This window comes from Macaca nemestrina, chromosome 7, assembly GCF_043159975.1.
Source record: "Macaca nemestrina isolate mMacNem1 chromosome 7, mMacNem.hap1, whole genome shotgun sequence".
NCBI classification, from domain to species: Eukaryota; Metazoa; Chordata; class Mammalia; order Primates; family Cercopithecidae; genus Macaca; species Macaca nemestrina.
The window spans coordinates 170,044,433-170,069,655 of NC_092131.1; the positions used below are offsets into that span (position 1 = coordinate 170,044,433).

The 25,223-nt window shown below is 48.5% G+C and overlaps 1 protein-coding gene across 5 annotated transcripts in view; it reads left to right on the plus strand.

Moving 5' to 3' along the window:
* LOC105497507 (amyloid beta precursor protein binding family A member 2) overlaps positions 1–25,223 on the plus strand; it is a 236,119-nt gene that overhangs the window by 159,674 nt on the left and 51,222 nt on the right. For all 5 annotated transcript variants that reach the window (XM_071067211.1, XM_071067210.1, XM_071067207.1 and 2 more), the window contains one exon: positions 11,083–12,073. In XM_071067211.1, coding sequence (XP_070923312.1) covers positions 11,123–12,073 — 951 coding nt within the window. In that variant the 5' untranslated portion in view covers positions 11,083–11,122. The remainder of the gene's footprint in view (positions 1–11,082; positions 12,074–25,223) is intronic.

A 25,223-nucleotide genomic window follows, 5' to 3' on the forward strand; every position in this document is an offset into this window, starting at 1 on the left:
GGATGGATCTGGTAGAGGGTGTATTTAGCAGTGTACTTCTTCACACAGGGTCCTGGCAGCTGCAGAAGCTGCGCCCCTTTCTCCAGCATGTTAGGAAAAAGGTCAGTGCTGGTAATGTTCTGTGTTCAGTTGCCCTCTTATCTGGGTCTCGCTTTTCCCCTAAAGGCATCCAGGAGCAAACATGACATGCAGAGGTAGACTTTGCCAAGGCACCACTATTTCCAGAAGTTCGTGTGGGAGAGAGTAGACTTCTTACTGTAACCCAGAAAGAACAGCAAATACCTGCCGGGCCAGAAGTGTGCACAGTTACTGTGTTCCTGTTATGGCATTAATGCCGCTTTCAGGTGCGGACTACATTGTGAGAGATTGAAAATGCTATTTCCTGGAGACTAGTATTGATGATGAAGGTCTGACAGCAATTTGAATGATATTTAAAGGGCAGATTATCGCCTTTTGCTTATTTGGAGATGAGGATGCAGTGGGGCAGATGTCCCAGCATATTCAATGCCCAGAAGGAAGAAGTTAGGCCTGACATTAACCCCAGGCCTCTTCCAAGGGCTGCTGAGACTTAACACCCTTCCCACCACAGAAATGTCACCTGACAGGTATGGCTGCCCAAGGCTTCCCGGGCTGCAGAGGGCTTTCAGTCCATGGTTCTTGTCTTTATTATGTTATTTGTCTGTAGAAGTACTGTAGCCAGGAATGACGAGAGGAAGGAAATAGGTACCATCGTCCCATCACTCGAAGGCAGCCCTTGCTAACGTCTTAATGCATCTCTTCACAGTTGATTCTATGTTTATTTGGTTGTGAATAAATCATAACAATGCATATTACATGCTAAGCCTTTTGTAAATATTTCAGACACCACAAAACTGTCTTGTGCATATGCTAACACTGATTTACCTAGGATCCTGTTATTGAAGGTTTAGTGTGTGCTCAATATTTTTGTCCATTTCACTGCCATTTTCCAAAGAGAAACACATCCTTTTGTGACTCTAAGCTAGGTTAGAGAGCCTTGTTTGACAGTGTTGGACATCAGTATGGTTTTTGGAAGATTAATTTATTAGTGTCTTTTCAGAGCTTGTAGTTGCCCGTGATCTTGAAGTGAAATACTTACTCAGTGACTTTTGTCTGAAATGCTTGGACTGATCATGTAAGCATTCTCCAGGACTGTTCAAACCCACGTCGTGTATAGTGAAAGCAACTAAATTATATTTGAAAGGAACAAAGTAATATTATCTTTACAAAATGCGAGACCAAATGGGGGACAAGATTGGTGTCAGGAGCAATTTGGCTGAGTCTGTTTCTCATTTGTATGATACGTTTTCACCCAGCCTGTATTGTGGTCACTGAATAGCTATTTTTCATCTGGTCTGCTATATTACCAGCTCTTCTAAGCACCAGCTAATGCTATTTTCCCGTGCAAAAGAAAAACATGGTTTAGAATAAGGACACTGGAGCCCTTTATTGTTGACAATGAGCCTTTATTTCCCACATCTCATTAGGATGTTTCAGGAGGCGAGTGGTGAGCACGGTGTAGGGGGCCGCATTTCCTATTGATTTATGTGCTGTTATAGAATTAATTGAGTCTGGACATGGGGACTCATTTTCTTGGACATGTAGCAGGTAATCATGCTTCTCCTGTACATTTGAATTGCTTTCCAGATGGTGTGTTGTACAGGATTTATCTTTAATATGATTGACTAGAAGCAGAGGACCTGCGTATGTTTGCATACATGCTCTGCAGTGCAAAGCCCCCAGCCCCCACTGTAGAGACGGTTAACTCCCTCCTGGGCTCATCTGAGGACCTGGGCCTTGGATTGTCACTGTATGTAGCAAAGACAGTTTCAAAGGGTCCTGGATAAAGGCCCTGGGAAGAGAGAAAACGCCTATAGTATATTATGAGGGAAACACAGAATAAACAGCATTACTTATTATGCAAAACCAGGACATAATGTGGGTTCAGCAGGGGAATAGTTAGTGTCTTAGTCAGCTCAGGCTGCTATATCAAAAAACACCATAGACTTGGTGGCTCCAACAGCAGACATTTATTTCTCACAGTTCTGTAGGCTGGGAAGTCTGTGACCAAGGTATGGGCAGATTCAGTGTCTGGTGAGGTCTGTCGGCTTTCTGGTGCATAGGTGGCCGTCTTCTTTCCGTGTCCACACATGGTGAAAGGGGCAAGGCAGCTCTCTGGGTTCTTTTTCTTTTCTCTCTCTCTTCCTGCCACCGCCCAGGTTTGAGCGATTCTCCTTGCCTCAGCCTCCCAGGTAGCTGGGATTACAGGCACACGCCACCATGCCTAGCTAATTTTTTTTTTTTTTTGTATTTTTAGTAGAGATGGGGTTTCGCTATGTTGGCCAGGCTGGTCTCAAACTCATGACCTTGTGATCTGCCTGCCTCGGCCTCCCAAAGTGCTGGGATTACAGGCGTGAGCCACCGTGCCCGGCCTGGGGTCTCTTTATCAGGGCACAGTCCCACTCATGAGCTCCACCCTCATGACCTCATCACTCCCCAAAGACCCCACCCCCTAATGCCATCACACTGGGGGTCAGGATTTCTGCATGTGAATTTTGTGGGGGGATGCAGACATTCAGTCTGTGGTGGTCAGATGATCCCTATTCAGCTGGGAAATAGGATGTAGCCATTAAAACGATACCTATGGAGAGCTTGTTGCTTACCCCGTGTTAAAAGAGAACAACGTGGATCTGTGTTTACAGTAAGGTCTCAGTTATGCAAAAGAGATGCACAGATAAAAGACTGGAAAGAAAGAAACCACCAAATGAACACCGGCTTTCTCCGGGTGGGACAACTGCGTGTGGGCCTCCATTCTTCTCTGTTTCCTATTGAGAACACTGAGCAAAACAGATTGTAGTCCTCGGTGCTGGGAAGTAATGTGCCCTCAGAAGCAGTCACCCTCTGAGTACAGAAGTCTGCCCACATCAGTTTCACAAATGATGTGCTAGATGATTAGTCATATCTGCGGCTCTCTCCTGCCCTCCTACAGGGCAGCTGTCCCCATATAACAGTTGTGTCCCTAGAAGGAGTATGCAGTTAAAGTAATTGGAGATCTTTTGACCAGACGTTTAGAGAGTCTGGCAGCCCGGAAAGCTGGAATTTGGCAGCTATGTGGGACCTTCCTTCAGGCACTAAAGGGCTTTCTGAAAAAGTTGCTTACACATTGAGGTGTCTTAAATGGAATTCTTTATCTAATCAGACTGCAAACTGCTTCTGTGAAAAGGCAATGTGTTAGTTCCTTGCAGGAGTATGCTTTTGGTGAACTAAATGAGATACCAGAAATCCAGTAGGAGAACTCTTTCTTTGAAAGAAGCACTTATTTCTGCCTACATTTTTGCCCACCTTTCCTTCTCACCTCCCCTTGACCACACCCTACCTTTGTGGCTTGGGAATTATCTGCTGTGCTCTGCATAGCCGCGTCCTGCCAGGCCACCCACCTTTGCCCTTGTTTGAAGAAGCTGGGGACAGTTGTCCTCGCTCTCCATCCCCTGGAGTAGGGGAAGAAGGCTTGGAATGTGGAGGGCCTAGGCTACCAGGGGAGGGCCTTGTATTTGTTGACAAGGAGGTCAGATCCATTCCCTGGGCAGTCATCAGAGACCTGCAAGCCTCTATTTAGAACAGAGTTTTCTTTTTTTTTTTTGAGATGGAGTCTGACTCTGTCGCCCAGGCTGGAGTGCAGTGGCTGGATCTCAGCTCACTGCAAGCTCCGCCTCCCGGGTTCACGCCATTCTCCTGCCTCAGCCTCCTGAGTAGCTGGGACTACAGGCGCCCGCCACCTCGCCCGGCTACAGAGCAGAGTTTTCACGTGCAGTCTTTGGACCTCCGACATGAGAACCACCTGTAGCTCTGGACCTGGCCTTTGGCCCCCCACCTTGGAATCTTGGACCATGAACCTGCACACTCTCCAGGGGGCCTTGTGCCCACCACAGTGAGCGGATCACTGCATTGGAGGAGTACGTCTTGGATTTCCATAGGGACTTCTCCCCGCTCTCCGCAGTCCCTCTAAGATGCACCCCTATTCCATTGCAGAGATGCACTTTGCATACACAGCCAGGGACCGTGTCACCTGGCCACAGCCACTCCCAGCCACCTGTGTCAGCAGAGTTCCCTGTTCCCATCTAAGACATTCACCTCATCAGGCATCCTCTCCCGGACCACTTCATTGACATTTTCCTTAACTCCCTTTATGTAGTGATTATGGAGTTCAGGCCTGCACTGGTTACTCTCTTCTTTAACCCACTTCAAGCCCTGCAGGCACATACTGTCATTTTCAATTTCCTAAGGAGGGGAAGGCCATCTCCCGATTAAATATCTTGCCCCAGGCCTCACAGTAAACAGAGGTCTGAATTGAAACAAGGACCTTCAGTCTTCATCTTTAACAGGCGGGCTCTTTGTCTTACACCAATAGTGCCCCGGTAGGTTCAGTGTAATTCTGTGGAGTCTTTGAAGACGTGATTGCCTTCCTGGGCAGCTGCTGTGGGTCCCTCACCCTTTGTACCCATGGGAAAGAGAACTGGATCAGAATGTCTGTGGTGCCAAACTCAGGAAAAGAGCTGCCGTTAGCCAGTGCTGGCATTGTAGTCATGGTGAAAAACGGGATCATTACCAGTCCACAGCCAAGCCACATATTGCAGCCTGAGGCAACAGGAAGAATCAAGAATACCAATCCTATCTTCATTTAAAATGTTGATATTTTGTTCATCGTGGATTTATTTTGTATTAATTTTGATTTTTAAAGCATTGCATTAAAATATTATTTATTTTGATTGCTGAGGTTTTTGGGGCCTCCCTTGTCTCCCCCTGGTTCAGCCCTGGTAAAGTGAAAGCATTTTCATTACAATGAGGAGTAAGTCAAGGGTGCCTCTTACTGCCATTGTTAACTGTGCAGGGAAGTGCAAGGCAGGATAGTTAGACAAGATGACCACATGCTGGAAAGGGGAAGCAAAATGGTGACTTCTGAAGGTGACATCATTTACCTAGAAAAACATTATCAACTAAAAACTATTAGTATTTAAAAATAGCTTAGTAAAACCTATTTTTACAAAATCAGTATCATTTTCTTCTGTATAGCAACAATAACCAGGTAAATATATAAGGAAGAGGAGATCTATTCACAACAGCCACAAAAATATTACATTTAAGAAAAAACTTAATATGAGATGCCTACAGCTATAAAGAAATTTACAAAGCTGTTGAGAGGCATTTAAGGCTTGAATAAATAGGAAGATTTTTTTGGGGTGAAATTGGGTAAAAAGACTCAGTGTTGTTAAGTATGAAAAATTTCTGAGGCCGGGCGTGGTGGCTCACTCTTATAATTCCAGCACTTTAGGAGACCGAGATGGGCAGATCACTTGAGGCCAGGAGTTGGAGACCAACCTGGCCAACATGGAAAAACCTCTTCTCTACAAAAAACACAAAAATTAGCTGAGGGTGGTAACACGTGTCTGTAATCCCAGCCACTCAGGAGGCTGAGGCACAAGAATCACTTTAACCCGTGAGGCGGACTGCCATGAGCCGAGATCGTGCAGCACTTTAGCCTGGGTGACAGAGTGAGACCTTGTCTCAAAAGAAAACAAATTCCCTAAAGTAATTTATAACTTAAAGTTACTCCAGCCAAAATTTCAATGGAATACTGGGGACACTTGAAACCACTGACTCCTAAGTTCTTTTGGGAGAATAAACGTGAAAATAGCAGGGGAAGATGAAAAAATGAGAATAATGAGAGAGAACTTGCCTCACGTCATATTAAAATATGCTGTAAAGTCATAATAATGAAAATGGCATGGTACTGTTTCTGGGCAGATAGAAATGACATAGACTAGGATGTCCAGGGACAGATCTAAGTTTATGTAAGAATTTAGTGTATGATGGCCTGGCATGGTGGCTCACACCTGTAATCCCAGCTCTTTGGGAGGCTGAGGCAGGTGGATCACGAGGTCAAGAGATCGAGACCATCCTGGCCAACATGGTGAAACCCCATCTCTACTAAAAGAAAAAAAAAAAAAAATTAGCTGGGCGCAGTGGCGCACACCTGTAGTCCCAGCCACTTGGGAGGCTGAGGCAGGAGAATCACTTGAACCTGGGAGACGGAGGTTTCAGTGAGCCAAGATCACACGACAGCATTCCGGCCTGGCAACAGAGCGAGACTCAGTCTCAAAAAAAAAAAAAAAAAAAAATTAGTGTATGATATGCAAGGTGACCAGCCATCCCAGTTCCTCTGGAACTGAGGGTTTCCTGGGACATGAGACTTTGAGTGTTAAAGTTGAGATGGTTGGTCACTGTAAGACGTGAGAAACAGAATGGTCTATTTAATAAAGGGTATTGGGTTATCTAAGTAAAGCTGTGGTGCCCACACTTTGCTGTATATTGGAATCACCTGGGAAATGTTTAGGACTACTGATGCCTAGTTCCTATCTGAGGCATTCCAGGGTCATTGGTATGAGGTGTGACCTGGGCATCAGGATTTTTAATGGGTAACAAAGCTTGAAAATCACTGGGGTAACCATCATGGGGAACACGAAGCTGCTCCCTACCTTGTATGTGTAAACTTTCTCATGGGTTAAATATTTCTATGTAAGGAAGAAAGGATTCTAGACAGTGACTGGATTTGCTTGCTCCAAGGGAAGAAGTTTGACCTCTTCCATGAAAAGTCTGGAACTTCTGGAGCTGGGGGCAGGTGCAGCACACACACTCAGGGAGTTTCAGGGGAGCACCTTATTCCTGTGCCTCTAGGAGGGGTGGACATTTTCCCTGGAAGCAAACAGATCTGGCTGAGGACAGTCTATCTCTGTTGTACCTAAAAAATACAGGCACCTCTTCACATCTCAACAATGAAGTCCCAGATCACCACTGTGACTGCCTCCAGCTCACCATAAAATCATCTCCCACTGTATATTACACTGTCCAGCCATCCACCACTCGCTGAGAGACCTGCGCTGGTGTCTTAGGAACCCTTTGTTGCCAGCAAGAGCAAAGACAGGTCACATGCCACATCTTGCTGAAGTGAGTTAGTGTTTTGGAAGGTCAAATGGAGGAACTAATTTATACCACAAAGAAAAAAAATATGAAATGGGTGCTATGAGTGTAAAGTTAAGTGATTTGGAGGGCAAATTCCAGAGATATTCCAGGAAGAGAAAAAGGCCATTGGGGAGAGAAATAAAAAAGAAATAGCAAGAATCTTCCTGTAGCTAAAGATGTGGGACTTGATACGGAAAGGGCTCAGCAAATGAATCTCACGTAAAATTAATGAGACCCTCATAAAATTAAAAAAGACCCTTATCCAGACATAGTTGGCTGGAATTTCTGAACTCTAAGAGTGGAGAGGAAATTGTATCAGCTTCCAGACAGAAGGAATAGATTTTTGTAACAAGGTAAAAAGAATCTGATTAGTAGTATTAAAGTGCACATCTGCGAGGCTGTAAGCTAGAAGACAGTGGAACAGTGTTAGCAAATTATTGTGAAAAGGATGCAATGCAATAATCTTATACCCAGCAAAGATATCATTCTGTGTGAGATCAGAGCCATTTTATAGACACAAAAGGGTTACCTCCTAACTACACAAAATGACTCTAACAATTATTTTTACAAAATAAAAATGAAATCCCCCTAAATAGTTCAAGAGAAAGAAATGCAAAAGGTATAGGAAGCAGTGGTAAATGATGAATTGAGTAATTGTAGTCCAAATTACGTGGTTGTGGTAGTGTTACACATCTGGGATAAATTTTCTGAAATCATTTGAAGGCTTGGAGAGCTAGTGGGAAACACCAGTGGAAAATAAGCTCCTGGTTCTCTTGTGGTTCTCCTACAGTGTCCTCAGTGTTTTCATTTTTGAAAACTTGGACAGTATTTTAATAGGATCGGGGACTGTTCCATGTTATTGTAATGTGTATTTTAGTCCTTATGTCTTATACTGGCCTAGAGAATATTTTATTTGGTGTTGGTATACATATTTCTATGTGCACATCACAGATTTTATCCCCGCGGATGACGGAGAATTTGAAGAAAGCAAGAGTACTGTGTACTTTAGTTCGTTCTCTAACAAGTATGTGCACAGCTTGGTGTCTAGAGCCTGGCGAGGTACAGGGATGCCATAGAGACGGCACCGCTATGCAAGGAATGGGAGCTGTGTGCTCATGTGCCAGTGATGTACCATCTGCCCTTTGCTGTCCTGACAGTTAAGACATGGACATCTGGTTGCGTGTTAGCAGCTGCATTCAGCACATGCTTCTGAGAGACCGTCTTGAGGAATGTAGTTACTGGTGATTGTGTCCGAGAGTTGTGGTTGCTAAGTCCCTGACATCACTCCTGCAACCTGTCTCTTGTGACTGGCTGTCCTCTGTGAAGATAAGAAATCTGGTGTCAAGTTGTGTGTGGTCTTTGTGGCAGCTCAGTGTTCTTGATGTGTCCTCTGACACATCTGGGTCGCTGATGTCTTAGTGAGTGCTGGCCACTTGTTCTCTTCTGGGGAACAGCTCTTTTGAATTGTCCTGCCAGTTTCTGGGTTTGGGAATGGGGTAACAGGCCCTGCAGGGTCCTTCTCAGTGACAGTTTTGCTGGTGTGGGACATCTTTGCTGTCTGTGGGCCACTCTAGGGAGAGTGCTGAGAATCGTTCTGCTACTAGTGATGCTCTTGAGACACGGCCATGGACGAGCCTGTGCAGGTGGCAGAGTAAACATCACTTCTTTCGATGTCAAGTGTCCTTGGAGTGAATTCACACGTTGGAAGCATGTGGCTCCATCAGTAATTGTGCCCACACTCTGAGTGTCGGGACTGGATGAAATAATTACCTCCTTCTTCGTTCTTTTGGGAATGTTCATACTGCTGTAACTGTGACTATCTGGTACACTCAGTCTCATAACAAGATGTGTTTTGGGCACTACTACAAACAAGGTGCTGTGTTGGGAGCTCTGGGGGATATAATATGGAAGGCCTTGAGTTTGTGGCCTAAACTAAAGAGACAACAGGGGAAGAGGAGGTACAGGAAGGCAAGATCAGAGCCCGGGGAATGGCTGCTGAGGGTCACTGATAGCTCCTCTTTCATCTTCACTCCCTGCTCCCATCTGAGCCCAGATCCTTTGCTTCTGCCACCTAAGGTGCTCGCTGAGCCACTTCTCCACTGTCCTCTCTACTGTTTTAGTTTAAGCTCTCCTTTTTTTTTTCTTTTTAAAAATTGCAGTAAAATAGACATTAAAAATTTACCATTTTAAGCATTTTCGAGTGTGAAAGCTCTTAACTGGACTACTGGAATATGTTTTTTTAAATAATTGAACTATCATACAAGCAAAAAGGAATGTGTAATGTAAAAGTACAGTTTAAAGAATATGACAAACACTTGGGGAAACACTTAGCTTAAGAAGTAGAACGTTGCCGGGCGCGGTGGCTCATGCCTGTAATCCCAGCACTTTGGGAGGCTGAGGCGGGTGGATCATGAGGTCAGGAGATCGAGACCATCCTGGCTAACACGGTGAAACCCCGTCTTTACTAAAAATATGAAAAGTTAGCTCGGTGTGGTGGGGGGCACCTGTAGTCCAGCTACTGGGGAGGCTGAGGCAGGAGAATGGCATGAACCCAGGAGGTGGAGCTTGCAGTGAGCCGAGATGGCGCCACTGCACTCCAGCCTGGGTGACAGAGCAAGACTCCATCTCAAAAAAAAAAAAAAAAAAAAAAAAAAATAGAACGTTAAGCAAACTTTTGTATGTCCTCTGTGCCACTTTCCCGATGCTAGGCCCTTGCTTCCCCCTAGCGGATAAAATAACCTTTTCAGTCATCTCCCTGCCTCTAGCCTCTGTCCCCATGCCAGGCCTAGAGAGACAGGGCTAAAAGAAAAAATGTTGATAATTGCTCAGTGACTCTGCATGTGTCTTAGTCTGTTTTCTGTTGCTATAACAATACCTGAGACTGGGTGATTATATAAAGAATGGAGATTTGTTTTTGACAGTTCTGGAGGCTGGGAAGTCCAAGGTCAAGGTGTCAGCATCTGGTAAAGGGCCTTCTTGCTATGTCATCCCAAGGCAGAAGGTGAGAAGGTGAGGGAGAGTGAGAGAGAAAGCAGGAGAGAGCTGAACTCACTTTTATAACAAACCCACTCTCACAATAAAGAACTTCCTCCCAAGATAGAGACGTTAATCCATTCACGAGAGCACAGCCCTCATGACCTAATCACCTCTTAAAGGTCCCACCTCTCAACACTGTTGCATTAGGGATTAAGTCTCCAACACATGAACTTTGGGGGGCATATTAAAGCCATAGCAGTGTGGTTTGGGGGATAGAGTGCAGAGTCCGGGGCACGGGGTCCAGGCCCTCTCCCAGTTTGGCTTGCCAGGTCTCTGCAGCTGCCCTGTCACCCCATGATACCTGCAGGCTGCAGCTGCACCCTTTGTCCTCTTCCCACCATGGCCGAGCAGTGCTGTCCCCTCTCTTGAGCCCTGCAGCCTACCATGCTGGGGACTTGTGTTGAGCTTTCCTGCACATTGCTCAGCCTGGATGGTTCCTGCACATCCACTTCCTCTGCAAGCATTGTTCGGTTTGAAGGGAAAGAGGAGGGAGAGGATGGGATAAGCCTGAAGGGGAAGGGACCCAAGTTAGTCTTTGAGGGGCCATGGATTTAGATTGGGAAGAGTTAACATCCCTCCTCATCGGTCCTCATTATGTCTTCTTAATGAAAGCTGCTCGTTTTCTTCTTGAGAGCAAACAACCCGATCTTATGACCATTTGTCTTGGTCACCTGGGCTACCCAAATTGAGTGAGAAGTCAGGAAGGAGCCGGTGGGTTCTTGGGGAGAGGCAGGTATCCTGGCGAGTTGCCGGTGCCTCCCTTGAATGCTTTTCCTGGAGCTCCGTGTGCCCTCATTCTTCTTGGCGTGGATGCATGTTTTTCTGATGATGAGTCAGCCGGGGTGGGGATGGCGCATTGTTTGAATGGATGTGCATTCACATTGCTGTGGGAGAACGTGGTGGGAGGTGCTGCGGGAGAACGTGGTGGGAGGTGCTGTGGTGAAGTGGCCCCACACTTGGCTGGGCTTTGTGGAGTTTTGACTCTGTCCTTCCCAATGTTCCTCCCCACAGTGGCTGCCTCTGGGTGATGATGGCCGCATGAGCACCCGCCATGGCCCACCGGAAGCGTGAGAACGCGGGGAGCGGCATGTTGGACCATAGGGTGAGACCGGGTCCTGTCCCCCACAGCCAGGAGCCCGAGAGTGAGGACATGGAGCTTCCCTTGGAGGGCTATGTGCCCGAGGGCCTGGAGCTGGCTGCCCTGCGGCCAGAGAGCCCCACGCCCGAGGAACAGGAGTGCCACAACCATAGCCCCGATGGGGACTCCAGTTCCGACTATGTGAACAACACCTCTGAGGAGGAGGACTATGACGAGGGCCTCCCTGAGGAGGAGGAGGGCATCACCTACTACATCCGCTACTGCCCCGAGGACGACAGCTACCTGGAGGGCATGGACTGCAATGGGGAGGAGTACTTGGCTCACGGCGCGCACCCCGTGGACACTGATGAGTGCCAGGAGGCGGTGGAGGAGTGGACGGACTCCGCGGGCCCACACCCCCATGGCCACGAGGCTGAAGGCAGCCAGGACTACCCGGATGGCCAACTGCCCATCCCGGAGGATGAGCCCTCTGTCCTTGAGGCCCACGACCAGGAAGAAGACGGTCACTACTGTCCCAGCAAAGAGGGCTACCAGGACTACTACCCCGAGGAGGCCAATGGGAACACGGGCGCCTCCCCCTACCGCCTGAGGCGCGGGGATGGGGACTTGGAGGACCAGGAGGAGGACATCGACCAGATAGTGGCAGAGATCAAGATGAGTCTGAGCATGACCAGCATCACCAGCGCCAGTGAGGCCAGCCCCGAGCATGGACCTGAGCTGGGGCCTGGGGACTCTGCAGAGGCCTGCCCACCCATCAAGGCCAGCTGCAGCCCCAGCAGGCACGAGGCGAGGCCCAAGTCACTGAACCTCCCTCCCGAGGCCAAGCACCCCGGAGACCCCCAGAGAGGCTTCAAGCCCAAGACCAGGACCCCAGAAGAGAGGCCAAAGTGGCTCCCAGAGCAGGTAGGACTCTGGCTGTCCCAGGGAAGGGAGCAGAGGGGCCCGAGAGCAGGGGACCTCAGGGTACAGGCCTCACAGATGCTGAAGTGAGGGAGTTGGGGGTGCTGGGTGCCTTACAGTTCTGATGGTGGCTGAGCTTGTCATTGGTCTAGTTGGGAGACGTGTTGTGTGGATGTTCCGGCCACTCTTAAGCTCACCCCTAAGACTCAGGAGTGAAGCCGGTTGAGGGCTGAGTGGCGACTCATGTCTCGCAGAAGACACCCCTCCTCCCACCCTAGAAGAGAGGTTGGATTTCGTGCCCGCTGCCCTGGGTCTGCTCATGGTGGGACAGTGTCTGGGAGAGCCCCTCCATCCTCAGGGGTGTACTCAGACCAGCAGGGCAGTGGCAGAGACGTGGGGGTGCTGGTGCTCACACACTGCTGTGGCCAGTGTTGGGTGGCCTGGTGCCTGGGGTGGGGGCCAGAGTGCATTTCACAGTGGACGCATCTCTGAAAGCCCGGGGGCCTTGGCCTGGTGGGTAAATAGCTGTGAATAACTATTTGGAAAAGGATTTTTTGAAGGTTTGACAAAACCTCGGGGAAGAAACGCATGTTAATGAGGGCAGTGAATGTCAGCATAACTGTATTTTAATTATAGCAAAGTCAGCGTGCATTCTAATAAACACATTTGAAAAGCTGCCTTCCAAAAAAAAAAAAAAAAAAAACGAGCCTCACAGTGAATATATAAAGACGATGTGATTATTGGACCTGTGTGAAGTATGTGGACTGCTGTCATATTTTTTAAAGCCTTAACTATTTAATATTTTTTTCTGAGAAGAGTTCATGAATTTGAGAGAGAGAGTATGTGTGTGCGTGTGTGTGTGTGTGTGTGTGTGTGTGTGTGTGCTGAGAGCTTGGGTTTGGAATGGAAATCATATTGACCCTTGGATTTTCGGCACTTGTATTTTAATGTCTTGTGTTCCCTCTGAAGAACATTAAGTGTCAGTTGACTTCGCTTTGCGGGTGTTCCTATCATTCACAGCAATTCCGTGTTTACAGGAGGCTGTGGGATGCATAGGAAGTCCCACAGTGTTAGTGGATGTTGGGGGAGTTCGCCCCTAAGGCCAGGAGGCTCTGGACCCTGGGTCTAGGCTTTAGTCCAAAGCAGCTTAAAAGTGTTTCTTTGGTCTTTAGCAGGGCATGGGCTTGTCCCACAACAGTGGTGAAGGCACCTCAGAGATTGACGTGGGCTGTGCAGAGCACATGACATGCTGCATCTTGTTGTGACAGATGGCATTGCTGGCCAAGTTCTTGTCAAAAAAAATCTTTAGAGCGTGGTGGGGAGTAAGCAAGACCTGATATTTTCTGGTTTTGTGCTTCATGCTAACCAGATGGTAATTGGGGTAAAAACACAGAGATCTTGGGGTTGGAGAGCTGGGAGGTACATGAGTGGGAATGATTGGATGGATGGGTGGTAGTAGCTGTTTAAAAGGGCAGGTGGAGGTGGGGGAAGTCCCCAGCCATTGTGGAGGATCAAGAGGAGGCCTGTTCTTCCCAGAAGAGGCATTGAATGGAAAAGTAGGTCGCTTCTCCCCCTAAGGAGAGTGTGTCCTTGAAGGAAATGCTCTTGTCTGAGACGCTGGAAAAGTTCATTTAAACTGGTTAATGATTGTATAGCTTTTGTTCTGTTTTGTTTTACCCTCCCTCCCTCCCTTCCTCCCTCCCTTCCCTCCTTCCTCTCTCTCTTTCTCTCTTCTCTTCTCTTTCATCTTCACAAATTAACTCTGTCAAGGGGAGCACCTGCCAGTTACAGAGTTCCAGGCTGACAAGGACCCTGGTGCCGGGGGTCCTGACTACTCTTTCTGAAACCTCTACCAGACCCGCTGCACGTGGGCAGGGTCTCCATGTCCTTAGATTTGAGTACCCCATTCCAGATGAGGACCTCTTTGAAAGCTGACCAGAAAGAGCCATAGAACTCATCTTGAAAGCAAGATTTTTTATGAAAGATGTGCACTGGGATATTTGGTGCTGCCTTGCTTGAAATCACAACGTGCTTTCCTAAGAGCAATCCCCTTACTCCCCTGTGGTCAGCCAGGCTGTGCCCGGAGCCAACAAAGGCCTGGCCTCAAACAGGTGCACAGGGTGCCGTGTGTCCTATGCCCACCTCTCTGTTCCCAGTGCTGTCCACATCGTGTCGTGATCCCTATGGTTGAGGCTGCAGTAAAAAAAAAAAAAAAAATCTGAGGAGAGACATTGGCAATATTGGTCACTTAGGTGCTGTAGACTCTTGCTTTCTAACCCTAACCCAGCAGCACTGGCATTACTGGGGAGCCCCGCCCCAAACTGCTGAAACTGAATCTGCATTTCCACAAGATGCTGCATTCCAGCTGTGATGCTGTAGGAGACTCACCTGGAGGAAATTGGGCAGCAACCCTCCCTTCTCTTCTACTCATTGTACAGCTTGAAAAAGTGTGTCCTGGATATTTTTAAGAGGACCGAATAGCATTTAGTCATTGCATGAATGGCAACAGTAGAGTTAGAAAAAATGAGACGATGAAAAAATGTATTCTCCGTGGTCCCTGCTACCCTCACGGATGAGCTGTTTCATCCGTGCGCCTTTTCAGATCATAGCATTGAGCGTAAACGATGTACGTGGCTGTCATCATAACACAGATGTATTTTTGTCATACAGCTTTTAAAATCTGATGTTTGATAAATGTTTCTCCATGTCGCCATATACTTTTCGTGATTGTTTGTGGTGACCTTTCCACGATCCATTTGGGCGATGATGTGCCGTGTCACGTATTTCTCTTACGTCCTCTGCCACTAAGCGTGCAGATTGTGAATGGCATTTCCTCTTAGGTGTAAGGCTGCCACAGACCTCTTTGTACAAATCATGTTTTCCTTCTTTGGGTTTATTACCCGAGGAGAAATCCCCATGCCGTACGTCAGCATTGACCATTTCCCCTCGATGACCTTGCCTACTTGTTTCCCTTCGTCTGTGGATGTTGGATGCATGCCCTGTATCTTTTGGGGTTTGGATGCATTTCCATCTCACAGAAGCACTCTCTACACTGTAGGTGTGACTTTCTGCTGCATATATCCTCTTCTTTAGTACACTTTCTTTTGAATTTCGGTTATATTATTTTCATCATCTCTGCAGCACTTTTAAGATGTTAATGACTCATCTGTGACCCCTCCACCTCCTTTGGGTACAGAGGGATTTAATTGAATGGTTCCTTCTTCCCAGTCTGGGTGGATGTGTTCACAGAGGATATTGCTGGTCGATATGAAAAATGAGTTGCCAGCTGGGTGCAGTGGCTCACACCTGTAATCCCAGCACTTTGGGACGCCGAGGTGGGCAAATCACCTGAGGTCAGGAGTTCGAGACCAGCCTGGCCAACATGGTGAAACCCCGTCTCTGCTAAAAATACAAAAATTAGCTGGGCGTGGTGGTGTGCGCTAGTAATCCCAGCTACTCGGGAGGCTGAGGCAGGAGAAACGCTTGAGCTGCGTAGGTGGAAGCTGCAGTGAGCCGAGATGGCGCCACTGCACTCCAGCCTTGGCGACACAGTAAGACTCCCCACTCCAAAAAAAAAAAAAAAAAAAAAAAAAGAAAAGAAAAGAAAAATGAGTTGCTGTCTGTACTCAGAAGTAGGTTGTGTGGCCTTTGGAGCCCTCCCGAGCTGTAGGATGCCATGCATTTTGAAAACACTTCAGTTTGCAGGTAGCCCTACCACCTGTGCAACTCTGCTGAGACCAAGAGGTCTGCCCGGGGACTGGGATATGAGAGACACAAAAGCGATAGAATTTCTAAAATTGTAGGAAGACAGGATGGGGAACAGAGATCTACACATGAATTATTTTAGTAAAATAAAAAAAGTTTCTTTCAAAGCACTGCAAGTTTACTGAGGAAAATTTGGAAAATACAGGCAAAAAAGTCTTTTGCTATATGGCATTGTAGAATTCCCTTGTAGAGAGTTTTCAAATCAAAGAGACAAACCTAGGTCAGGATTTCCCAAAACAGGCTCTTAGAGGTATTCTGTAAACAAAGTACCACTTGATCCTTAATATTCATGGATTTCATATTTGCAACTTTGTTAACTTGTTAAAATTGATTTGTAACCCTGAATTCAATACTCATGGCACTTTCCCGGTCATTAGCGGAGGTACAGAGAAGGGAAGAATTTGAGTCACCCAACTCTCATGTTCCCGGCTGAGGTTGAACAAGGCTTTGCCTTCTTGTTTCAGCTCTCATACTGTAAACAGCTATTCTTTTCACAATCTATTTAGACTAAGTTCTTTGCATTTTTGTTGATGTGTGTGTGTGTGTGTGTGTGTGTGTGTGTTGGTGATAAAATGGCCCTCAAGTGTGGTGCTGAAGTCTAGTGATCCTTGGCACAGAATGGCTGCCATGTGCCTTACATGTGCTAGAGAAGCTTCCTTCTGGGCTGAGTGACAGTGCTGACTCATCTCTGCTGCCACTCTGGGAGGTGCTAAAGTAACTTCTGTAGTGTATGATGAGTTAAGGAAAAGATGGAGGAATGGCTAAATTTGCAGATTCATGGGACAATGCCCGATTTAAAAAAGCACAGTGGACAGGCAGAAAACCCAAGAACTTTACTGTCTTGTGATCTAGGGTCAGGGAAGTGTTAAACTCTTCTCAGCTAGTGTTTTGTGATAAAGAAATACTGCATATAATTAATTGTTTGTAAGAAATCTGTATTAAACAAGGTGTCTATAAACAGAAACACACATAAAACAAGGTTCTGTGTTGATTCATTGACAAAAATGTGTCCCGAGGCTCATAGGAACCTAACCCTGTATTGCCCCTAGGAGCAATGTATTCGGTATTCATCAACTCAGTGCTCAGGGCAGCTTTACAGAACATAACTATATGAATGAGAATTGGCTGTATTTGGTTGGCAAATGACTTTGGGAAACTTTGCTCTAAAGCTTTTCCCTTCTTGGAGGTTTCCTGATTTCTCACACACGAGCAGCATAAAGTCCCACGTTTGCTGTAGCGGAGACACCAGCCGGTCTGGCCAGTGCTTCCCAAACACGGTGGATCAGCAAGCCCTTTTCCCTCCAGGCAGGGCCTATGGGAGAATACAGACCCAAGCTTTACACCCTGGGGAGTAGAGGACCAGGACCCATGAACTCCCAAGACCTCTCCGTGTGTGCTTCAGTTCCAGGGTGATTCAGCAACCCCAAATGGTGACGATGGAAAGGTTGTTGCTGTGTGATTATCAGGACCCTTGGCTTCTGCAGATTTAACATTTCTTATTTTGTGGTTTGTGTAAAGTCCCTGGGTGCTGGTGGAGGTGGCAGCAGTGTTGGTGGTGACTGCCGGCACCATGTTAGGGGTGTTAGGAATATGATCTCAGTAAATCCTAGAGCAACCCAGAGAGATGGAGCTCGGTTTGTCCCGTGCTGCAGATGGCACAGTTAAGTAGCTCCCCTGTGAATAGAATGTGTTATGCCAAAACGCATGCCTCTAAACACTGCTTAACACAGCCCTTGAAGAACCTGAGAAGAGAAAGCGTCCAGTTCTGTGCAGTCCACATTCGAGCCTGCCCGCTGGAGAGTGAGTCAGCGTGGGGGAGCTGTGCAGTGTTCCTCCTGGAGAGTGATGGTCTCTTCTCCTCTGTTGTCTGTGTCCTTGCTGTTGAGAGGCTTGGCATGCCCTGTTGTTCTCAGTGAGTGGGATATGGTGTCAGTGAGGTGACCAATAGATATAGAAGCCTCCAGTCTGTAAAATGTCCCTGTCTCAGTGCTAACACGTCCTGAGTTCACCAGAGCTCAGGCCACAGATCAAACAAATCAGGTAAAGATTGTTCATTGTGACATGTTTCTTAATTTTTTTTAACTTTGTTGACATAAAGTATTGATTTTTTTTTTAAAACATTCAGTGATTAAGGAATACATGAGTTGGGTCCAGCCAGGCTCGTATTGAGTGACCTGATGGAATTAGTATTTCTACACCTACCCGTGTGGCCCTCTACTATCAGGCAGTGAAGCGTGAGTGGAGGGAGGAGCCCAGCTGGGCACCAGTGCCTGGCTCAGTCTCACAGCTTCAGGGATGAGCATGTGGACCTGGTGCATCCTTGGCACCTTCCCTTGAAGAGAGTAGTTTGTTGATCATTGCTTTTCCTGGGGCGACTCACCCGCACTCCTGGGGGGCACCGTAAGAGCCTGTTTGTCCAGCACCAAAGATCCTAGTTCTGTGGGTCCGTGGGGTGGCCCTGGATGGCATGTTCTCTGGATGCCTCTGGGTGGCCAGTGGAACATACGGGTTTGGCAAGGGCTGGACGGATTGTTTTGGAGCCCCCATCACACCTGTTACCTTGTGACATCTATCAGGAGATACTCTGAGAAGGTCAGCCCTGCCTGAAATTCTCCCTGTAGAGACTTGCTCCTTGGGACCTTGGAGATTTCTGGAGCTACAGGCATTCCTTGTCCAGGACCTCCATGGCTATTGAGTTGAGGTGTTTGATTTAGTTAACAAGTGTAGAATAGTTCCACCCCTTGGAATGGCAAACCAAATACGCGTTTTGATTATTTGGGGTTTTCATGATTTCTGTTTATCCCTGGCTCAGCTGGTGCTTTCTAGAAAGAGCCTTCTGACAACAGAAAAAAGAAGAAAAATCAATACGTCAACTTAATACAACAGTTAAAGTGAAGCGTGATAGAAGGCCCCGAGGTCGCATCAAACACAGAATTGTGCATCATTGCTCATTGTAGAGATGCTGTGGCCATGACTTGGCATTCAGTAGAGCCTTGCTTTTTGAAGAACCTTCTGAGAGTGTGATAGGAGTCTGGTGCTAAGGGAGAGAAGGTGCTAAAAGTGCAGATAACTGGGTGTGTCCCCTAGGGAGGCAGTGGCCCCATGTGGGTTCTGAGCCGGAGCCTCACACACATGCCCTGCTAGGCAGCATATGAAGTGAGTGTCAGTCTCTGCTTTACAGAAGAGAGCTGAGACAGGAGTGGTACCCCGGCTCCCCCCCTCCATCAGCATGCAGTGGGGCAGCAGGTGTGCAGATGGGGTGGTCCTGCACAGAGGGGCTTTGGGGCTTGCACTGCGCCCAGGAGGGAGGGGCCTGGGGTCTGTCTAAACCTGGCCCACAGTAGGATGGGACTTGGGAAAGAGCCTGTAAGAGCCTGTAGGTGGTGCTGAGGGCAGGGGCTTATGGAGGGCATTGGGGCATGGCCCGCCTGGGCAGGGGAAGGTACTCTCCAGCCTCCTAGGCCTCAGTGGAGTACAGTTGGCTCCCTCCTTTCTGCAGCCATGCCCCAGATTCTATAGTGCCCCTTGCTTTACCCACCCATGGCGTCAGGCACACAGGGAGGCTGCACAGGAGGGTTCTTGGGGTGCTCCTGTGTCCCCTGTCATCTGTACTGAACTGCTTCCCACGCACCTCTGCTCCCAGCACTGTGACAGGGTGGACACCGCACCTCCTGCTACTGATTCCCAGGATTGCCTTGAAAAATAAAATCCCACAGGGTGCATTGACGCTTCAACCCTGGCTGGTTCCGCGTGAGCTTCTGAACTTGATGTCTCAGGGCCCATTTGCTGAGTGAGCACAGCTGCCTTCTTGGATTTGTATGAAGCCTTTTGATGACGTGTCACCATGGGTGGCTGTTATTATCAGGGAGCAGTTTATCAGGAATCTGGGATTGCTTAGAGTCCTTTTAAAATCTAGGTGAAGCTGGGGTTTCTAAAACATTCTTCTAAAACACTGTTGGGGCAGAGCACGTAAAGCTCTCCCACTAATGGTGATTTAAAAAGTACCTCCCCCTTCAACACACCCCAGTCCTCAGGGAGAGAGCAGAGTGCAGTGGTTAGGAATGCTGGAGCCACTGTCCGGAAGCCGCATCCCACCCAGCTGCAGCAGCTCGGGGCCCAGGAACATTCTGGACAGGCCACCTGTGCCAGCAGCCCCCCGTCTCCTGGGGCTGTGGGGAGGGGAGTTGGTCTGGGGCAGTGTCCGTATGGATGGTGCGGGGCATGGAGTGCTTGCATAGATGATGATGATGATGAGTTTTCAGTCCATGGGAAGCTCATCGGGTCTGGGGGAGGTGGGTGGGCAAGGCCCTGCACCCAGTTTGGGTACAGGCCCTGCTGGGCAGGGGTGGAGACACTAGTGGACCTGTCCTAGGGAGTGACACAAAGGAGGTGGTGAGCCCCGCTTGTGAGACAGGACGAGAGGAAGACCAGGACTGGCCAGGGCCGCACTGGAGCTGTTGGTCAGTGCGAGGTCAGGTTAAGGCCTCCCAAGGTGCCCCCACGCTGTCCCCCCTGCAGGGCCCTCCTGAGTGTGGCTTGTGTCATGCTGGGGGAGTTCTCGCATGCCTCTTTCTACTCCAGAGTCACTGATTTGGGGGATGGGGCAACAGCTGCACAGCCCCCAGGGCTGCCCTGAGTTTCTCACACTCAATATCAAATAGGAAGTCAGCTGAGAAGCCCACACACCTCTTCTTCCAGGCAGACCAGCTGGGCCTGGAAGACTCCAAATGATAGCCAAGCCTCTCTTAACCTTGGTCACCTTTTTTCCAGTTTCCACCCCAAATTCACACTCTTCAAAGCCAGCTCCCCCTGCTGGGCCGCTCCTGATGTGGGGGGCTGGCCCTCCCTGCATCCTTCCCTCATGGTCCATGCAAATTGGCACCTGCCATGTGGTAGGCACTGGGGCTGCAAAGGTGAAAGTGGCATTACCCTGCATTTGAAACTTATTCTAGAGGGAGATGAACATGTGAGACTCTCCCTGCCCCCATCCAGGTGTGGCTAGGCTCGAGACAGTTCCAGGCAGGCTTCTGGGACAGGCTGCAGAGTTAGGGACGGGTGGAGAGGCTCTGGGACTTTGAGGGGGGCTTTGGGAATTCAGCCGGCAAGGTGGGGATGAACAAGGATGGTGGAACATGCAAGGTGTGTGGTGTCCTCGGCATGGAAGGAGCTGGGATTGTGATATGGCTTTGAGCCCTGAAACAGGACAAGGGGAAGGCGAAGGACATGGGTTGGGGGATAGTGATGAGAGAGGGACAGAAGGTTCCACTGGGGGCGTGGAGGGGAGCCAGAAGAGAACTGGGGAGCTGAGGGGAGGGACGTTAGGAAGGCCGGATGTAGCAGGGCAGTTAGGAGAGACCCTGCCGGGGAAGAAAGCACCCGTTGGCAGTGGCCGCCTGTTGGCGGGGTCCCCTGAGCCTGAGCAGCTCTGATGGATTGGGAAGGCAGAGGCATGGGAGGGGTAGATGGAGAGTGTCTGTAGGGACTTGCATGGAGGGCCTGAGGAGGTGCCAGCAGGCTGAGGTGCTCATAGTGTGTGTGTGTGTGTGTGTGTGTGTGTGTGTGTGTGTGTGTGTGTGTGTGTGTGTGTGTGTGTTTATGTGAGATATTAACTTGAATTACACTCATCTGCCACTGGGGTGTCTAGGGCAGACTGTGGGAAGTGAGAGCGTTGGGTACGGGACCCAGACAGTCTGCGTGCATCTGCTTCTCAAGGCCCCATGCCTCCCATTCTTGGGCCTCCGTGGCACCTGGTGTCATGCCTCTTTTGCACCAGAGGCTTGAGAGACACCCAGCTGGTGAAATCGGTTAGTCCATGACATTCCTTAGGAAGTGCAGGGCTCGGTGCAAGAAGTTATAGAAATATCTGTTTAGGAAGAAAGATCGCATGGCTGAGCGTGCTGAGATGCATAATGTCACCCATGGTATGCTTGCCCAAGATGTCACAGCGTGGCGATGGCAGACGTGGGAATTTTACCCCAAAGCATTCAGATCACAACCAATGCTAGTCAGTGACTATGAAAAGACTTGGGACTATGGTAATAGGGGGCTGACCAAGAATAACTCCTAATCCTATGTCAGATAATACCATGGGCAGCTCAGGAAAACTAGGCACAACTCAGACATGTGCAGAAAGGAGATGTGGAACGGAATGGAACCCCTGGGCTGATAGAGGCCTCCAGGACCTGCCACACCCATGTCTACCCCCAGTTCCCCAGTCAGCCTTCACAGAAGAGAAGTTGATCTTTCTCCAGCTGAGACTGAGCCAAGGCCCAAACTGTTGGAGCTGAAGGATGTTTGGGCTTGGCTCACAGAAGCTGTTCCACTCCTCCAGTGTCAACAGCTACCCGTGCTCCAGGCCTCCGTCTGGTCCTGGTCCTTTTAAGAGACACTGGGTGCTGACTGACTGTGGGTGCAGCCAGGCTGTGCAGGGAGCCCGAGGTGGACTTCAGGTGGGGAGATGCTGCTCCCCAAGAGCTGCTCGGGTGGTCAGGGTGGAGGCTGTTGCCATGTGTGGCGGCATCACTCCTTCACGCTCTTGTCTCGTCAGCCCCTGTCCTTCAGCCCATGTGCTTGCAGGTGGCCTGTGATTTTGCCTCTGGAGATTGCCCCCTCTGATTCATTCACTGGGCCCCAGTTATGTGAAAGATAGCATGTTCGTTCATTCATTCATTCATTCATTCATTAGGCCCCAGTTATGTGAAAGATAGCATGTTCGTTCATTCATTTGTTCATTCACTGGGCCCCAGTTATGTGAAAGATAGCATGTTCGTTCATTCATTCGTTCATTCATTGGGCCCCACTTTTAGAAATACTTGCATTCATCTTCAGGAGAGGGAGGTCATCCGGCCATTCCCCAGCCGTCAAAACCCACTCCACAGGCAAAGCAATGGCGGGTCAGGGCTCCTCTTGCTTCATTGTGGCCTTGTATTTGCTCTTCTGAGCCACAAGCATAGCGATAAAGTACAAAAGAAAAGGATTTCACATGCAGTAGAATGTTATTCACCCTGAAAAAGGAAGAAAATTGTGACACAGGCTACAGTATGGACAAACCTTGAAGACATCCTGCTAAGTGCAATGAGCCAGTCACAAAAGGACAAGTACTGTGTGATTCCACTTCTCTGAGACACCCACAGTAGTCAGAGTCACAGAAACAGGAAGTAGAATGGCGGTGGTCAGGGCTGGAGAGAGCAGGGAGTGGGGAGCTGGTGTTTAATGGGTGCAGAGGTTCAGTTGTGAAGATGGAAACATTCTGGAGGTGATCCGGTGGTGGTGGTCGCTCAACAGTGTCAGTGTAGTTAATGCCACTGAATTGTACACTTAAAAATGATTAAGATGGTAAATTGTATTTTATGTATACTTACCACAGTAAAAGAAATAAAGAGAGGAAGAGGTTTTTCGATGAATAACTGGTTTGAGCCAATTTGGATCCTCTAAAACCAAGTTGAGCCAGTCTGAACCCATGTAACCATTATCACACCGCGTTAGGCTGTTCTTGCACCGCTTTGAAGAAATACCTGAGGCTGGGTAATTTATAAGAAAAGAGGTTTAATTGGCTCACAGTTCTGCAGGCTATACAGGAAGCAAAATACTAACATCTGCTTCTGGGGAGCCCTCTGGAAGCTTTCAATCATGGAGGAAGACAAAGCAGGACCCAGCACTTCACATGGTGAGAATGGGAGCAAGAGAGAGAATAGGGGTTGGAGGGGGAAGTGCCACACACTTTTAAACGACCAGATCTCTTGTGCACTCAAAGCAAAACCTCACTTACTACCAAGGGGATGGCCCACTTGCATGAAAGATTTGCCCCATGATCCACACACCTCCTGCCAGGCCCCACTTCCAGCATTGGGGATTGCATTTCAGTATGAGATTTGGGTGGGGACAAGTATCCAAACTGTATCACCCACAAAGAAGCAAAAACATTTTGGGTCAATCAGAACTGTTTGGATGTAGCCACAGTAGGGATGAGCTGTGATTACACCCATTCAGGCCTGTGTGGTCATGGGGCGGTGGGTCGGCACGTCCCTGGGAGGTTTCAGGAGGACATTCAAGGCCAAAATGAGCCCTGAGTAAATAATACAGCCACATCCTGAGCGGGAGGTGGGGAGCCTCCCCTTCTCTCCTAGGTCTTGTGTGGGTCATGACCCCACCTTGGCAGGCGTGGAAGGAACATGGATCCTACAGGCTATGGCTTATAGTAAAGTGGTGGTGGTCATGCCTTGTGTCATTAAAATAAACATATATCATTAAATCCACCATTAAATAACAGCTATTTCTGCTATCCTCTTGCCTTTTCCACAAGTTTCAATATCCCAGATATTCTGTGTATATTCATGAAAGTAGACAGGTAGATTTAGTGAAGTTAACTGGATCATTGGTATCTTCTTTCTACATCATCTGGTGAAACTTGTTTTTCACATTATGAGTTGTAGGACTTTGTTTTAATGTCTGCAGCCTGAGGCAGTTCCGTTGAGACTAAGTTTTTTTCTTATTAGGACTAATCTTATTGACTGGAACTGTGGACTCCTCATATTAGGAGAACAGAGATGTGGCCTACATAAATTAGTGGAAATTAAATACTGTAGAAAATGCCCTCTGGAAACCAAAGTCTAATATCGACTTACTATTGGTCATTTAATTTCCTTTTGGCTTGGGCACCGTCGTTACATTCATTTTTCAGATGTCAAGCTAGTTTTCTCAGAACGTATGCAGGGCTCGAGGCCAAGTGTGGAGGCCACAGGGGAGGTCACAGGTCAAGCCTCCTGGGAGAACTGTAGGCTTGAGCCACGGATAAAGCCACGTGATTGATGTTTAGCCCCAGTGGGTTGCTGTAATTAAACTATGCACACAGGGCTTCTTGCTTTTAAGTTAGCAGGATGGAAAAAATTGCAGATGTTTGCAGCAAACGTGTAGAACCAGTGGCAGAAGCAGCCATGCTGGCACCTAAGCAATGATTAGAAAGGGTTGATGAAGATTTTCTCATTTGAGAATTGAATAAAACCCAATGGAATTCTCCCTAGTTCTGCAGCACTGGGGGGTGACTCTCCCCGGGCCAGTCTCAGCCCTGCAGAAAGGGGCACTGTCTGCTCAGCTCAGTCAGTACAGGGTCTACTGCAGTGGAGTCCCAGGGGCATCACAGCCCCCTTGTGGGGGAAGGATGGGCGGAGCTCCCACCTTCCCCACAGACGGACCCAGCACGGCACCTGGTATGTGAGGCCAGTGACCAGGAGAAGGGGGTGTCAGTGGTTGATGGACAGCTGCCTCTGCTACCTGGATGACTCACCCCCTCCCTTGGACCATCTCCCACTCTGCCTGGGTGTCAGTCACTGGAGGGTTAGCTCAGTACAAGCTGGTGGGTGACCTCCGTAGAGCTTGGGTGAAGGTGCTC